The 16,721-nt window shown below is 39.1% G+C and overlaps 1 protein-coding gene across 2 annotated transcripts; it reads right to left on the bottom strand.

Moving 5' to 3' along the window:
* Positions 1–1,836: 1,836 nt before the first annotated feature.
* Positions 1,837–15,341, bottom strand: LOC141752314 (multidrug and toxin extrusion protein 1-like). Of its 2 annotated transcripts, XM_074610147.1 has the most exons (17): positions 15,198–15,341; positions 14,897–15,086; positions 13,713–13,814; positions 13,483–13,551; positions 13,197–13,345; positions 10,893–10,935; positions 10,712–10,756; positions 10,452–10,549; positions 10,166–10,263; positions 8,203–8,384; positions 6,846–6,954; positions 6,639–6,714; positions 6,295–6,364; positions 6,059–6,191; positions 5,871–5,965; positions 4,500–4,563; positions 1,837–4,404 (listed from the first exon to the last, which is right to left on the bottom strand). In XM_074610147.1, the coding sequence occupies exons 2-17, from the start codon at positions 15,083–15,085 to the stop codon at positions 4,166–4,168; spliced, it is 1,761 nt and encodes a 586-aa protein (XP_074466248.1). In that variant the 5' UTR covers position 15,086; positions 15,198–15,341; the 3' UTR covers positions 1,837–4,165. The 2 variants fall into 2 exon arrangements, with proteins under 2 accessions (XP_074466248.1, XP_074466249.1); XM_074610148.1 differs by lacking the exon at positions 15,198–15,341 and having other exon boundaries at positions 10,166–10,191; positions 14,897–15,179.
* Between the last annotated feature and the right edge of the window lie 1,380 nt (positions 15,342–16,721).

The raw sequence follows: 16,721 nt of genomic DNA, 5'->3' as shown, positions 1-16,721 counted from the left end.
TAGCCATTTCATTTTACTGAGACCATTTTTTTAAACTTAACCTCACTGTTTAAAATGACCTGTGGTGACCTCTAGGATAATCACAGCCTCATGAAACTTTACAGACAAACAAGTAGAGACCTAGGGCATTCAGAGGATGGATGGTTTTCCTAGGTAGATTGACAATAAGGGGGTATCTGACCAGTTTACAGAAGAAAAGTGCTCACCATCCAATCCCCAAAAAATGCAATTCTTGCAGAAATCTCCAAAATGTCAAAAGTTTTTGAAACCAAATCACAGCATCGCTTTTTCCTCAAGGGATTGGTGTCTTAATGTGGTATTTTGGAGGGATTATTGATCATTTTTATCAATTTTTGAGTGGTATCAATCCCAAAATTTCTGCAACAACGTGAGACATAATAGAGCATGGGAATAGCCATCATATAATTTTATCATGATGTTGTAAACCCTTATACACTTTTACAATTTATTTTGAATAATTAATTAATTAATTAACGTTTATTTGTGATTTACGACTAGAACTTGACACATAGTGCTGAGCATCATCTCAAATTATCTTCAGGTTCCCAGCTCTCAGATGATGTACACCACTTCTACTGCTGACCTGCTATCTCCCCCTAAAGACCCCCCTAAAAAAGACAAAAACGTGTCTATTGTGGGTCTCAGAGGGTTAAATACATGTCACTGAAATTTACAGATATCAGTAAATAAAATGTCCACATGGTTCATACTATTTTGTGATACAGTGAATTATAAATTTACTTGTATTTTTTAGATGTGAAAAAGGCATAGAAGGTGTATGAGTTGGGAAATGTCATGATGTCACTATTGTTGCTTTAGTTCAGATAGGAACTCAAAAGACTCGGGTAAGGTTTAGCTTTTACTGTAATAACTTGTGATAAAACAATGATTTAGCCGCTGTTGTTTATTCTGCCCTTCAATGTGGCACTGGACGTTCACTGCCAGACCTCAATGACTTCCGTCATACTCTGCACTTCAGTGATTGGTCAAAGTGCTGAAGATTACCTCTTCTCCTAGATGAAAAAAAAGGTCAATCAGTGATTTCAGTCACCTAAAATATACTATCCATACTAAAAGTAGTAATATGTAGTAGCGCATATTTGACACAAAATATTAAAGACCCAAAAAAAGTTAAAAAGACATGGATGATGGATTCAGGTAAATGCAGTCGCCAGTATTTCTGGACTGTATCACTAAAATAATATGCAATATCATTAATTGCAGCCATAATTTCACTGACTGGCGACACAACCAAGAAGTTAATATGATATTCCTTAAGTCACTGTATCACAAGTTGTATTCTAATGATACTGACAGCAAATCTTTACACTTGTTAGTGATGCCACAGCATGTTACTGATTGCAGTCTCTGCCAAGATTACAATCTCTGTGAGGAGCCTGAGACAATGTCTGCACTGATGAGCAAGACTGAAGCTCAGACAACGACGTAACCATGTATGAATCAAGCCTGATTTACATGATGAATAACGATAAATTAATATGCACTTTTTTTTATGGTACTGTTGCAAGCTGGTGCTGATGTCAGTTTAGAGAATGCAGTGGCTTGTGGGTGCACTGGCTACGTACAGGCCAGAGCATAGTCTTTTATGGATACCTCTAAGGTGAAAGCTCTTTTGAAGTTATCACTATACTGAAATGCATCTGCCAAAATATGTGGTTAGTCTGTACCAAATAAAAAAATCCTTTCAGGAGGGCCTGATTGTGGCCTAAATACAAACACAACTGGACTAAATAATTACTCTGTCAGCTTTTATACACTCTTGTAAGTAAGAATTGGAAAAAACGGAATATGTGAATTAACCAAAAATGTATGTTACACACAAAAAGTAAAACAGGTGTTAAACCATACTTTCCTTTTACTCTATTTTGCTGCTGTCCATTGTCTAATGCTAACAAATGCTGACATGGTCTCATGTCAAGCAGCCTTATGCAGTATTATCATTTTGGGAAATATGCTTATTCTAGGGCTGTCAAAGTTACCGTGATAATAACGCGTTAACGCAAATTAGTTTTAAAGCCACTAATTTCTTTAACGCAACTTTACATTTTTAGGTTGTGGCGGGCTCAGTATTAAAGCTAGGTAGAGTGAATTTATTGGCATCATAGGACACATGGGTTCTATGGGTACCCACGAGTCTCCCCTTTACAGATATAGTGTGTGTATAGTGATGATACTGGCATCATATGAAACTAGAAAACCTAAAGAATCCATTGGTACCAACCATGTCATACTAGCTTGTCGCAAAGGAGGTTAAATAACGCTCCAAAGTTACGCTAAATTCTGGGGAGGAGAAACTGGCATGGCCATTTGACCTCTGATCTCAAGATATGTGACTGAAAATGGGTTCTTTGGGTACCCATGAGTCTCCCCTTTACAGACATGTCCACTTTATGATAATCACTTACAGTTTTGGGGCAAGTCATAGTCAAGTCAGCACACTGACACACTGACAGCTGTTGTTGCCTGTTGGGCTGCAGTTTGCCATTTTAAGAGCATATTTTTTATGCTGAATGCAGTATCTGTGAGGGTTTCTGGACAATGTTTGTCATTGTTTTGTGTTGTTAATTGATTTCCAATAATAAATATATACATACATTTGCATAAAGCAAGCCTGTTTCCCATGATGATGGAATTAAATACTTGACAAATCTCCCTTTAAGGTACAATTTGAACCGATAAAAAAATGTGTGATTAATTTGCAATTAATTGTGATTCAATATTTTAATCGACTGACAGCCCTAGCTTATTCGCTTTCTGGTATAGAGTTAGATCAATTCCGCTCTCAAGTCTGTATGGTTAATACGAGGCTACAGCCAGCAACCGGTTGCTCTACCAGTATGGACTAATCAAATTACACATAACTTGTTAATCAGTGAGCTCTAGAGGTGCTAGTAGGGGAATTTTGTTACCTTTGGACAGAGCCAGGCTGGCTGTTTCTCCCCGTTTCCAGTCTTTGTGCTTGGCTAACAGGTTGTTTATAATTCATTGGTACAAGAGCGGTATCAATCTTCTCATACAACTTGAATAAGCGTATTTCCCAAAATGTCGATCCACTGCTTTTAGAGGATCTGTAGAGAAACACCATACATGCACGTATTTCAGAAAATCACGTTTGCTGTTAACCAGGTGAATTCTTCATTTGTGAGCCTCAGTGAAGCCTGAGCTAGCTAGTTATCTGCCCCTATACAGAGTGAACAGGTGGTTGATTTGCTCAGTCTGACATGTCTTCATCCAGCCCGCACGTTGCAGCGTGAGCGTACAGACCTTTCATTATCATCAAATTTGGCAACGCAGATCAAAGGGAAGAAAAAATAAACCAAAGAAAAAGAGCAGCTTTTCTGTCTTTGATGATGAAAGCACACGTCCACGGATACGCTGTAGCCTAAATATAGCATTTAATCATGCTCTTTCTAATTGTGGCATCCATTCAGACTATATATTTCATAATGAGAACATATATTTCGTCAGTGTCTTGATTGGAAGCCATCTTACACAGCATGTTTCTATATAAAGGAGACATCCCTATACAGAATTTTTTCAGCTCAGCCTTTAATTGGTTGCCTCATTTCAGTCGTGTTTCTTATTATATTATATTTTCCAAAACATGACTAATATACAGTATGAACTGCAAATGTGACTGGGTTTGAATTATTAATAAGAATAGAGCAAGAAATACTATAAATAGATTTAACTTTAAAGACAATTACTTCGGTATGAATGACAAAATGGATCTGAAAAAATTCAACAACTTTTCTTCCAATCTTCCAAGTTATCAAAGTGGTGCAATAATTCCATGTATTTACTGTAATGCTGTTACAGAACATTTTTTTAAACCTGTGTAGCATATATCATTATAAAGCAGCTATTTTCCCATCATTACTGCATAAGAAATGGTAAGAAGGTTCGTGAAAGTGTGAGTATGGAATGGAAATTTGTCATTACAAAGTGCTTCAGATGGTAAGATGGAAGCTGCCAAAGATATGTTGTAGTACGTATAATTTTGCTGCAGATTGAAGGTGTCTATGTTTGTTTTTATACTGCTAAACATGAAGATGCATCTGTACTCTGGAAGGCAGACTCACAGAGCTTTGTTTCGTGCTGCACACATGAGGTCTAATAATGGTCACTCGTGTAATTCAAGCAGCCTGATGAGCAACTCGCTGATGAAGACTCCAGCAGCGAGGATGATGAACATGAGCAGCACAGCGAGGCCACGTCGTACCACCAGCTGCCTGACTGACAGAGCCACGTCATCTGAAGTCTGCTGACCTGCAACGAGGGCTTCCTCCTTCCCCTCCACTGGACTCAAAGAAGTGGATCGACTGGTCTTCATGTGGGTCTGTTTCTCACCAGAGTCCAGGGCTGTGAGGGTTATAATACATGATTAATGTTAGTTGTGCAATAGTTCCCAGAAAGAAGATGTCTATATGTAGTTGTAGGTAGTAACTTGTGTTTACCTTTGTTTTCTATCATGAAGATCTTGTTCCTCTCTGTAATGCTGACTCCTGCTCTTACCAGTGCCTATTCAGAGATATTTAAAACAACAACTAAATCACATATTTCAAACATACAAAGACACAGAAAAATAAGCTACAATAGAAAAGCGAAGTCCCTCCCCTTTTGGTGTCCCCCATGGGACCTAATTTCGGAAAAAATATGTACGGTAGTCAACAGCGAGAGACAAATATTTTTTTGATCCCGTTTGAATTACGCCGTGAATCACACATATGATGTTTGTCAATTTAAAACATAATTTTGCAAGTCAAGAAAGTCTCAGTTTGTTGTAGGTTCGTTGTAGTATCCTTTAGTTTTGTGTGAAACCGCTCAGTGAACTACATCTCTCGTCTTGCACAATATACGTCACCAACACTAGCTAGCTAGCTAAGTTAGCTATGTTCCACGCACAAATGAAACATTATCTTACCTGATATGTTTTATCCAGAAACTCCTGGTCTTATTATCAGCCGGAAAGCGAAAGAATGAGCGAGACCTGTGTGAGTACATCCCGGTACGATCACACAGGCATTGTAGCTTCAGCGAGAGAGACGTCACTTAAGCGACTTGGGGTGTGTAGTCTTCCTAATTAAGTATTTTCACAGTCTTATGCTTCAACAGTTTTACAACAAACTGCGACTTTCTTGACTTGCAAAATTATGTTTTAAATTGTCAAACCTCATATGTGTGATTCATGGTGCAATTCAAACAGGACCACAAAAATATTTGTCTCTCACATTCATATTTTTTCTAAAATAAGGTCCCACAGTGTAAGGGGCGGGACTTTGCCTCTTTATACACACACTGTCCACACTGTTGAATTTGCACATAGTTTTAACTACAATAGCAATGGCACTGTATTAATTTAGTTTCCTCCACAGACCGTTTATAAAGATGGATGAGGTGTCTCCACTTCCTCCCACTGTACAGAAGTGAAGCCAAATTATCCCAGATACGGGAGTTGCCATCTTGAGATTTTAACATAATTGTGGCCAGAGTCTGTGCAGTAGTAATCGGGGCAGTGGAGCCTCGATATTGAGGTCACCTGCCCCAACCAATCGCGAACCGAGCACGGCCGCAAAAAATTCTTCTTTCTGTGCGCAACAGAATATCACAGCTGTCAATCATGATCATTTAATTTGACGTGTACTTTGACTTTTTAGTTTGGCCCATGTCCCATCCGCTGACATAAAGGGGGCAGGATTTATGATATATACTGCAGCCAGCCACCAGGGGGCGATCAAGATGTTTTGGCTTCACTTTTTGGGAGCTGTAATGTCGTCCATCTTTATATACAGTCTATTTTTCCTCCTGTGAAACAGGGTGTTACTCACCTCGTCAGTGACTTTCATCCAGTTTAGTTTACACAGGAAAACTAAAAAAAACACTGACTGTACCAAAACAGAAATGAATAACCCCAACCACAGCCCTGCAACGGAGATGAAAAGAAGGCATTTCATTTGTTTGGGTGGAAATATGATTAGACTGTCACTTACTTTATAAAAATTTAATCTGTCCTCACCCACAATGCCCATTTTGACAGGGAACATCAAACACACTCCAATGGGAAACCCAATAAAGTAGAAACCCACCAAGTTGCACGCAGCACCAATCTTTTGCTTCCCTGCCCCCCTGACAATACCTCCGGTCACACCCTGTGGAGGTAAAACAAAGAGAAATCTAGAAATCTGTGCGACAAGTCAAAGTTTATTTTGCTCTGTAGAGAGATAAAGTGACTTGTATGGCGAAGTTTCTCACCGCAAAGGTGTCAGCAACATGGATGAAACCGTACATCTTCATGACATCGGCCACCCTCTGAATAATGTCTCTAAAAGCAAAATGCAAATATGGAAAGGAAATTCTAACAAAGACGGGTGAGTGCGAAGTTGATAGAAATATGTTTTTGCTTAGATTAAATTACTGCATCTACCATGTCTCAGGTAGTAACAGTGCAAAAAGCAACAAGTACAAGCTGTCGAGGGTCAGTGTCCTCTGAAGTTAATATATGATGAATTACACTTTTACATTAAATGAGCTCTCTGTGTGAGGGTCTGCCTGTTAGTTATTGTTTCTGATGTAAGAAAACACAAATCTGCACTTACTTTTCAGTGGTGAAAATGTAACCAACAACATCCTTGGACACGCCAAGACACGCGCCGATGAAACATGAGAGAATGACTGGATTGGACACAAGAAAGACAGCATGTTTAGTAGATCAGAGGAACATCTCCTCTGTAACAATATAGCCATTGCCTCCCGTATTGGTACACTGCGGTAGAGATTTGTCAGGCTACATATTTGATTCATACATGCACAGATGAGGGAGACCTTGCTGGACAGCTTGGCTTGCTCTGTGTTCCCAGCACCAAGAGCATTTCCAACCCGAACACTGGCGGCCACAGAAAAACCCATTGGAAACTGTGGTGGACAGGATGAGTGGAAAAATGGAAACAATGATTTCATAGCCAGATATAGTAATAAATCAAGATTCTTGGGGATCATCCTGTCTATCAAAACCATCCAGGTATCCACACAAATATTACATAAGCATACATTGTGTTCTATGTAGGGCTGTCAAAGTAAACGCGATAATAACGCGTTCATGCAAATTCATTTAAACATCACTAATTTCTTGCAATTTAGCCCTCCCGCTATTTGATCTTTCAGAGGTTGTAGTGGGCTCAGTTTTAAAGCTAGTTGGAGTGAATTCATTAGCATCATAACGAACATGGGTTCTATGGGTACCCATGAGTCTCCCCTTTACAAACATGCCCACTTCATGATACTCTCATGCAGTTTTTGGGCAAGTCATAGTCAAATCAGCACACTGACAGCTGTTGGGTCTGGGTCAACTGGGTCTGGGTCAGTGGCGATTTTAGACTCTTTTTAGGGGTGCTCAAACCACACCTAAATTTCATCTCAGCACCCCTAAAAATACTAGAAAACCTAAGGAATCCATTGGTACCAACCTTGTCATATTAGCTTGTTGCAAAGGAGGCTAAATAACGCTCCAAACTTACGCTAAATTTTGGCGAGGAGAAACTGACATGGTCATTTTCAAAGGGGTCTTTCGACCTCTGACCTCAAGATATGTGAATGAAAATGGATTCTATGGATACCCACGAGTCTCCCCTTTAAAGACATGCCCACTTTATGATAATCACATGCAGTTTGGGGCAAGTCATAGTCAAGTGCTGACTTGACTATGACTTGCCACTGCCACTGACACACTGACAGCTGTTGTTGCCTGTTGGGCTTGAGTTTGCCATGTTATGATTTGAGCATATTTTTCTATGCTAAATACAGTACCTGTGAGGGTTTCTGGACAATATTTGTCATTGTTTTGTGTTGTTAGTTGATTTCCAATAATAAATATATACAGTACATACATTTACATTAAAAAAGCATATTTGCCCACTCCCATGTTGATAAGAGTATTAAATACTTTCCCCTTAAGGTACATTTAGAACAGACAAAAAACGTGCGATTAATTTGAGATTAATCATGTTTAACTATGGACAATAATGCAGTTAATCGCGATTAAATATTTTAATCGATCGACAGCCCTAGCACTATTTCTTCATCAATCCAAAACATAACAGAAAAGGGTATTTAGAGTAAGAGAGAAATCCTAACTATAAGACAAAAGCAATGTAAGGCAGTTACCATGTAAGCGATAGCAGCCATCTCATAAACTATAGATTGAGCTCCCAACTCAACCTCACTGATGATGCCTGCCAGGAAGCCTGCGATCTCATACAGCCACCACTCCAGACAAAGCATCAGCATGCTGGGCATGGCCAGGTGGAGGAAAGGACCCCACTCCTGTAGGCAGTCTCCTGACCAGCCTAAGAGATAAGAGGAGGTGCATTTGATTCAATGAAACTTATTTATACCCAGCATGTTATACTCCTGTGAGACTTCTTTCATTGTCATGTCTACAATGCAGAACTGAGCCAAAACTGTCATCCATTAGTGTGATTTGTGAACACTACATGAAAGATAAAACAAGAGTCTACAGACATGCTAGCAGCTCTGTGAGGCTGTTCTTAGGCACAGCGGTGCTTTGAGCTAACAGACCCTTTGAGCTAAATGCTAACGTCAACATGCTAACATACCCATGATGACAATTTTAACATGCTGATGTGTAGCAGGTTTTGTTTAACATGTTTACCACCTTAGTTTAGTGTGTTAGCATGTTTATATTTGCTATTTAGCACTAGTACAGCTGATGGGAGTGTCATTAGTTTTGTCAAAACACGTGTTGATATCGATGTACGTTTAAATGATGCCAAAACTGTAATGCTTTACTTTCCAGGTCTGTAATTCTTAAAACGTTTTTTAGGAAGTTACCTAGGAAGAACTATGTAATTTGGCACCAATTATAGATACAATAGAGATAGTGCTCAATTTGCACATGTCCAATTAATTAATTCCAATTCATGGTAAAGCTAGTCTTTTAGTATGTAACTATAACATGGCTTTCGGGTAGCTTTTTTTTAAATTCACTTCTCTAAACAGAAAAATGAATAATGGTGATTCGGCGTGCAGAGTGTGACTAAGAGATTTTTCTTTTTCTGATCTTTGAGTTAAAGTGAGTGATGTTGCGCCCCCAAGCTTCGATGATGATGGCAAGAATATGATGCATGCTGATCTTTATTACAGTAAAGTGAATTAGTGATGAGTCACCCTCATGCATGAATCACACATCAACAATAGCCTAATTTTACGCTTGATCCATGATGACGAAGATACGGAAAAATAGAAATGCATGGCAAGAATAGCATATTGCCAATATTTTATAGACTCCCCAAAATTTCATAAATCATGTCTTCAGGGGAGCTCATGTCTTATTAAGAGGAGCCAAGCTCCCCCTGGCTACCGTGTAGTTCGCATCCTCTGCACAGCAGGTCATCATCTAAATGTGTGAAATTTATCTGCAGGTAAGCAAACAATTCAACAATATAAGTAGCCATTAATTAGTTGATAAAATATGACATAAATTGATATTTATGTTTTAATTTGCTTCTTTATTTATTTATCTTTGTATTAATTCCTTTATTTATTAACTCTTTTGTTCATTTGACCTTTTATTTATTTCTGTATTTATTTTTATTAATTTTAAAATGGATTTATTTATTTTTTTATGTATTTATTTTGCATTTATTTATGTATTACACATTTATTTATTTTTGCACAATTTTCCCTTTGCATTTCACCCCTTATATATTTTCCCAAACTTATTTATTTCTGTATTCTTTTCTTTATACATTTCTTTACAAAAGCTCCCCATGGATACCCTGTAGTTTGCACCCTCTGCACAGCAGGTCATCATCTAAACGTGTGAAATTTATCTGCAGGCAAGCAAACAATTCAGCACACGTAGAGAGTAAAATATACAATAATAAATAAATGATTAATCTACATACTTTTATGGAGCACATATTTAAATGGAGCTGTTATTTCAAGATTTATTTTTTACTAAGCTAACTCAAGTAATATTTAGTCTCTTTGTCCTAATAAATAGCAGCAAATTAAAAAGTTCTTTCCAGAAATGTTTCAAGAAATCATAAGGAAGTAACGGTCAAATGAAAAGTTATCCCTACAGTAGTAAATCCACTAAACTTACCATCCCATGTAGCTTTGTGCAGTCCCCTGGAGCAGATGTACACAAACAAGAACACAGCCAAGGAATACTGTGAGATGGCATTGGCAGCTGCAGATCCACTTTAGTGGCATCAAGACAGTTAAACAACAACAAAAAGGTGGAAAAACAAAGCATCATTGCCAGTCAAAGAAGTCCTCAAATAAAGCCTCCAGCTGACAATTGAGAATGACTATTAAGTATGATGTATCCTGAAAGATTATGACTCAGTTAAGGAGTACACTATTATGGATATGGTGGGGGTACTCACGCGACCCCCAGATCCAGACGGTTGAGAAAGATGTAGTTGATTATTACATTTAAAACGTTCCCTGTGGCTCCGCATATCACCTGGGGCCACATGATGCCCTGTGAGCCAAAGCAAGCTGTTTAAAAAAACATGCCATTTCAACACATCAGTGCACCTGCTGTTTGTTACTTTCTCACAGTACACGCTCCTTTCTAAACACTCAAAATGATCTCATTACAGACAAACTTTCAGTCATTATTGCTTGCAGTCGTTAAACGCACCTGATTCTGAAGGTACTTCCCCAGCAGCTGGTACATGAAGGCAGCCTGCAGAATCCAACATGAGGCCATGTATGGGGTTAATTAGATCAATAATGCAACACAGCAACCATTCAATACAGCGTATATGGATGGAAATACAAAAAAACATTTAATGCAAAACTTTGGAGAAGGCTGAACTCACTGGCAGAGCTGGCATAAAGATCTTCACATACAGCTGGGAGAGTCTTTATGGCAGACAGACAAAAATGGTAAATACGTTCAATAAATCATACTGAATAACTTGACTCATGAGTATACAGAGTGCTGCAGGAATGAGTCCTAAAACCAGGAAATGAGTTAGCATTTTAGCTAGGGGTGGAACGGTTCATAAAATTCACGGTTCGGTTCATATCACGTTTTTGGTGTCACGGTTTTCGGTTCGGTACAATTATGTTACAGCGAGGCGTTTTCAACATGCTTTTCATTTATTTGGCAAAAAATAAGTTAACAAATATTTGCCTTAACAAAAGTATGGCTTACTTAAGGAACATAAACACTTCTTCATTGTCAAATCTTAATTGAAAGAATAGGTCTTCTACAGTAATTAGTGTAAACAAAAAATGCAGCGTTGTTATTTTCATATAAATATGATGTAATTATAGACTAAGGCCATCAACATAAATTGAAGCATAAGCTCAACCGGAACTATACTAAAAAAAAAAAAAAAACTGTATAACATATTTCTCAATTCCCTGATTATCAGCTCTTAATTGAAAGATTAGCTTTTCCACTCAAAACGTGCAGTATTTGGAAAGGAATACGGTTGGATTTCTGTGCCACTGTTATTTAAAAATAGTTCATAAATATAAAACACATTACGGGGATTGTGCTGTTGCCCCTCTCCAGTTTTCAATCTGTCACTGCTTGTGTCCCTCATAAAGGGGGCACGTCTGCAAAACATAACTTTTTATCTCCCTCTCTGAAGTGATGTGGTGGGCAATCACAGTTCAGTAATTTTCAGTAGCCCTGGATGTCCATCCGTCTATAGTAAGAGCTACATGGTCTGTGTTGGACAATTCGTTCACAATTCCTAGTCATGTCTGTTAGGGAATTACTGTGTTGCTTAAGTGTATAGCGCAAGTAACGTTACGTTAATCATATGCTGAAATCCAGCGCCAAGACTGCATAAGGCTGCTATAAACCTCCCCAATGCTTTAGTTATGTTTTTTGCCCTGTCTGAATCTGCTTGTAGAGGCTGTTTAAATGCTGCGGGGAGAAGGAGTTACTCTTTCCTACCCGACTCTCTTCTCCTTGCGCTATCAACAGACACACCGGGGTGATGTCTTCATAAATGGTTCACCGTATTGGAAGTATTGCAGCTAGCATAAACCACACGTGTTGCACAGTGCTTACACAGTCGCCGTCTGTTTTATCCACCACTTTTCTTCCGTCATTTTCATAGGTAACACTAAATCCGTAATGCTCCCATACAGCAGAGTGAAACGATGCTGGTGGATCCTGTACTTTATCGTGTCCACTCGCCATTTCCTAAACTGACTGACAGCCGCACTCTGCACTTCATCTGTGCCAACTGAGAAGGAGGCTGGGTCACGCTTCATCAATACGTGTTATCTTTGGGGTACAACACGTGCAGTACAATTTGGTCTGTACTCTCCAAAACTGAGCAAATAGCAACGCACAACCGCAGTTTCAGTCACACTGCGCATGTGTTATACCCCATACCTTAAGACCCATGTCAACCCATGTCCCAGCCTACTTCCATAGGCCTTGATTTTAAAGTTTGACAATAAACGGGAGCCTAACTCTACATGAAAAAAATACACAATCTGCCTCATAACTTATTTGAAATGAACCGAACAATACATACATGCCCCGAACTGTGACTAGCGAACCGAACGGTTCGGATTTTTACCTGAACCGTTCCATCCCTAATTTTAACACTTCCGATTCCCTTGTCTGGAAGTCAATGGGTTCTTTGAATGGGTTTTTAAAGAGATGCCTGAAATAAGGTCTGTGGTTAACACAAGTTTAAGAGATTTTAACATTTTGTTCTACGATCTAAAATAAATCATTACCTACCCCACTAGTGAATTTTGAAGCTTTGATATGTCTTAAAAAAGACAGTAGCTATAAATAGCTAAATGTGACTACAAAACGTCCTCACGCCGACTTGACCGACTTTACAGCCTTGTTGTTTATACTCCCCCTCATGTGGCCGTGGTGTAGTTGGTCTATAGCCTAACGTTAGCTTTTTACTTCTGCCGATTGCATTTATACTTCAAAAATCATAAAAGTGGTATTCATTTGTGGAGATTATCTTGCTGAATGTGTAAGTATCATAAATCGTATGTTTACCACAGAGCTTATTTTCAGCAATAATCCAAAACCCAATGGAAAAGTACGTCATCCCTGGAGCACTGTATTGAGGTCAGTTTGTTCAATTGTATGGCTGTGATGCAGTGATTTTGAAGTGGAGAGGGTTCACCTGGCCACCTCTGCGCTCTGCTTGACAGCCAGCAGAAGGGGCTGAGTGTTAACGAGCACGGCCCAGCAGGGGAAACAAGCTAGGAGCAGAATCAAAACTCCCCTCTGGAGTATCACTCCTACACGCTTTAGGTTACCACTCCCATAAGTCTGCAAGAAAGGGGGCAGAAAAACAAGAAAAGAAAATACTCATGTGCAAGAAAAGGGGTAATTTGACACAGGCATGCTGTGAACAGTATGATCTGGTCAGGGCTGACCTGGCTGCATAAATAAGATTAACTGAATACCTGAGATATGAGAGTATCACACGTTGATGCCAAACCACTGCCAATGCAAATACCTGTGATATTTATTACCTATAATCAAATTAGATATTATTAGACAACAGTCCAGAAAGAAAAGAAAAACACATTCATGCTTGGACAGATAAAAAAACAGTTAAAATTCAACGCTGTGAAAAAGAATGAGCAGTGATGCCTGAGAGCAGAACACCAATAAAAACTAACCGCTCACTCACCGCTATTGCTAACGCGACCCCCGCCAGCTCTGTTTTCCCCAGGTGACCGCAGAACACCATGCTGACGAAGCCGATGAGGAAGCCCATCGTATGTGAAATGAACTGAAAAATAAAATCATGCTCCCTTGTTTTCATAGCTATAAAAAAAACACAAATGAACTTCACCGAACATGAATGAAACATTAAACTCCACATGCAGCACATACAGTCGCTGATGGAGTTATTATTCAGAAAAAAAAAAGGTTTCAAAAGGCCTCGAGGTAAGAGAAAGTTCTTATTCGCTCTGGCAGCTGACATGTGTTATGCTTTGGTTTTGCTGCAGCTCCTTTCTATTTCCTAACGTCTTTACTACTTCTCTTTTCTCCTTTAGAAAATAGTTTTAGTGATTGCTGGTGTAGGTATTTGACAGCCTTTGGCATCAAAAGGTTTGCACAAAAGGAAACTAAATGTCCTCATCTAGCTTTGTGAAATGAATGGGAGTCAGTGAAAAGTGGATACATGCTGAAATATTTTTCTAAGTTATAATGTTTCTCTCCAGGAGACACTTACTAATTTATTTCTATGGTATATTGAAAATATTGTTTGATAAATATCTCCAATCTGGTCTATCAAGCATGTATCAAGTCTATACATTAGAGTTTAAGGGTTACTTTTGAACATCTTCAAGTGCTAATTGAGCACAACCAACATATCACACTGTATTTGTCTGACACTGTGACGCATCTAATGCATTTATTTAGGTCAGTGAGAGGGTGTAATCTGTTTCAGTTAAAACACTGCCACACTTTTATCACTATCAGGCATTTATTTTCCTAATTAGTCCCAATGGTTTGCAGTTATTACCCTGTTAATTACTGTTATAATAAAGCAGGTGGCAAATTGAAAAGACTTACTGGTACACCACAACCCCGCACTAGAAGTAAAGCAATTTAATCTTTTTCAAATTAAAACAAATCAGACATATTCACGTTTATCATAAGTGAGGCACACTGCAAACTAACTACTAATAGTTAGTTTAAAAAATATACAATCCTAACAGCCTCAACAAGACACATGTTCCTGTATTCAATATGAATCACACTCAATCATTCTCAATATTGTTGCAGACTAAGTACCATTATCTCTAAAATGTTTAGTCTGGTGCTGTAAAGTTTGACTCTTGCTGCATCTAAACATAATCTTACCACGGGTCCCGCCAGTTTTAAAAGCTGAACTGTTTCATTCTTGTAGTCCACAGGTACCCACAACTTAATGCTTTTCAGGCAGGATCCGCAGCGTGAGTCAACGCTGTGAGCAGCAGGAGAAGTTGATTCGTCTGTTTTGGACTGTCCATTTACTCCTCTACATGCGTTTTTTGCTGCTAAATCTTCCATACTGAAATGAGATTTGCCAGAAAACAGAACTCAATCCCAAACTGAATGATCGTACAGCACAATTCCCCTCAGACACAGACAAGAAGGCTCGGAGTAATCAATAACCAATTACCTGGATAATAATCAATAACCAAGGCAACGTCTGCCAACCCTACTCTCTCTCTCTCTCTCTCTCTGTGAGAGTGGGTATATACAGGACAGTATGCTGGGGCATTGCTACAAGTCAGATCTCTCCACTCTCGGCCCACCAGCAAGCTGTGCACTCCCCTTAAAACTGTGCCAAAATTAAGCTGGTTGTTTTCCACTCACAGATTTTCACTGTTTCACCAAAATTCAGAGGAATGAAAGTGTAAATACACATGCCTTTAATTAAACACACATGACTAGCAGGGCTTTTACCCTGTTTAACTATGTCCTTAACAGAGTATCGATGTATGAAGGACAAAACCTGCCAAAGTAGAGAAGCCATCACTCAACAGAGGAAGAGGCCTAAGGCATCACCTATCTTCCACCTACAATGCTGTACTGGAATCCCTGCCCAGGAGATTAAACAACCATTGACACTTGACCTCACACCTGACATCAACCGACTCTAACGACTCCAACGACCCATGTGGCAGTCATTCACACTAGGCATCAGCTGACTCCAACGACCCATAACTACAATCGGCACACCTAGGACCACCAATGTACTGAGTGGTTTCTATATTCCTGCTAACGACCCCACAGAGGTTAAATTCCTGGGTTCCCTACCATTCAGCCAGAACTGAAGAAGCTTCCTGGATGAGAAGTGAAATGTCTTCAAGAACCTAAAACAAGTCCAGTTGCTGCTGATTTAACCCTTACTCGGATACCATGACCTGGATGACTGAGAACCTTCACAAACACATTTCTATTTAGCCTCCTTCCTGACAAGCTAGCATAACATGGTTGGTACCGATAGATTCCTTAGGTTTTCTAGTATTTTTAGGGGTGCTAAGATGAAATTTAGGTGTGGTTGAGCACCCCTAAAAAGAGTCTAAAATCACCACTGAGCCAGACCCAGCCTCTACTATACATGTAACGAACATCGTGGGTGTGTCACGCCGGTAGTGCATTAAATCAGTCAGTAATTAAGATATATGTAAAAAAAAATTGTCGAGGTACAAATGCTAATTATAACCACACCACATATGAACGCAAACGTTTCAAGAGTACAGAGTCTCCTCTCCGGAGCTCTGCCCTCCTGTGGTCGCAGACCCACCTGTCGCTGCTGCTTTATTCTCTGTTCAACAGGAGTTTTTCATGTGACTTTTGTTTTTAATTATCTGTGGGCTTGTCACAACAAGTGACTTCACATGGTCATTGATAATATAAAAAAAATAGATTAGAGCAGCTTTAAAAGGGGCTATAACTGATATTTTACACTAAGAATATCTCAAATGACAATGTGAAAACAATTTTACAAAGTGAAAGGGGTCGCTCGTAGTGATGAACCTATAGAGATTCATTACCTGAATCTGCAGTTCCCCTCGGTTTTATGGAGCTTTAGTTTCAGCTCATTGTTTAGATGTCCGGTCCGCAACTTAGAGTCACTCTCATCACTTTTATAGTGTTGCTTATGTCCACACAAGGCAACTATTTCTTTCAGAAAAGC

The sequence above is a fragment of the Sebastes fasciatus genome, chromosome 16, assembly GCF_043250625.1.
Source record: "Sebastes fasciatus isolate fSebFas1 chromosome 16, fSebFas1.pri, whole genome shotgun sequence".
NCBI classification, from domain to species: domain Eukaryota; kingdom Metazoa; phylum Chordata; class Actinopteri; order Perciformes; family Sebastidae; genus Sebastes; species Sebastes fasciatus.
The sequence above is the reverse complement of the archived record's forward strand: the minus strand, read 5'-3'. Positions and strand labels throughout refer to the sequence as shown.

Bases quoted from the DNA above. Each gene is read 5' to 3' on its own strand.
- LOC141752314 (XM_074610147.1), bottom strand. From the start codon at position 15,085: ATGGAAGATTTAGCAGCAAAAAACGCATGTAGAGGAGTAAATGGACAG. The intron at 10,936-13,196 runs GTGAACCCTCTC...TCTGCCATAAAG, and splicing joins CAGAGCGCAGAGGTGGCCAG to ACTCTCCCAGCTGTATGTGA. The intron at 6,365-6,638 runs GTAAGTGCAGAT...TTTTGCTTTTAG, and splicing joins TACATTTTCACCACTGAAAA to AGACATTATTCAGAGGGTGG.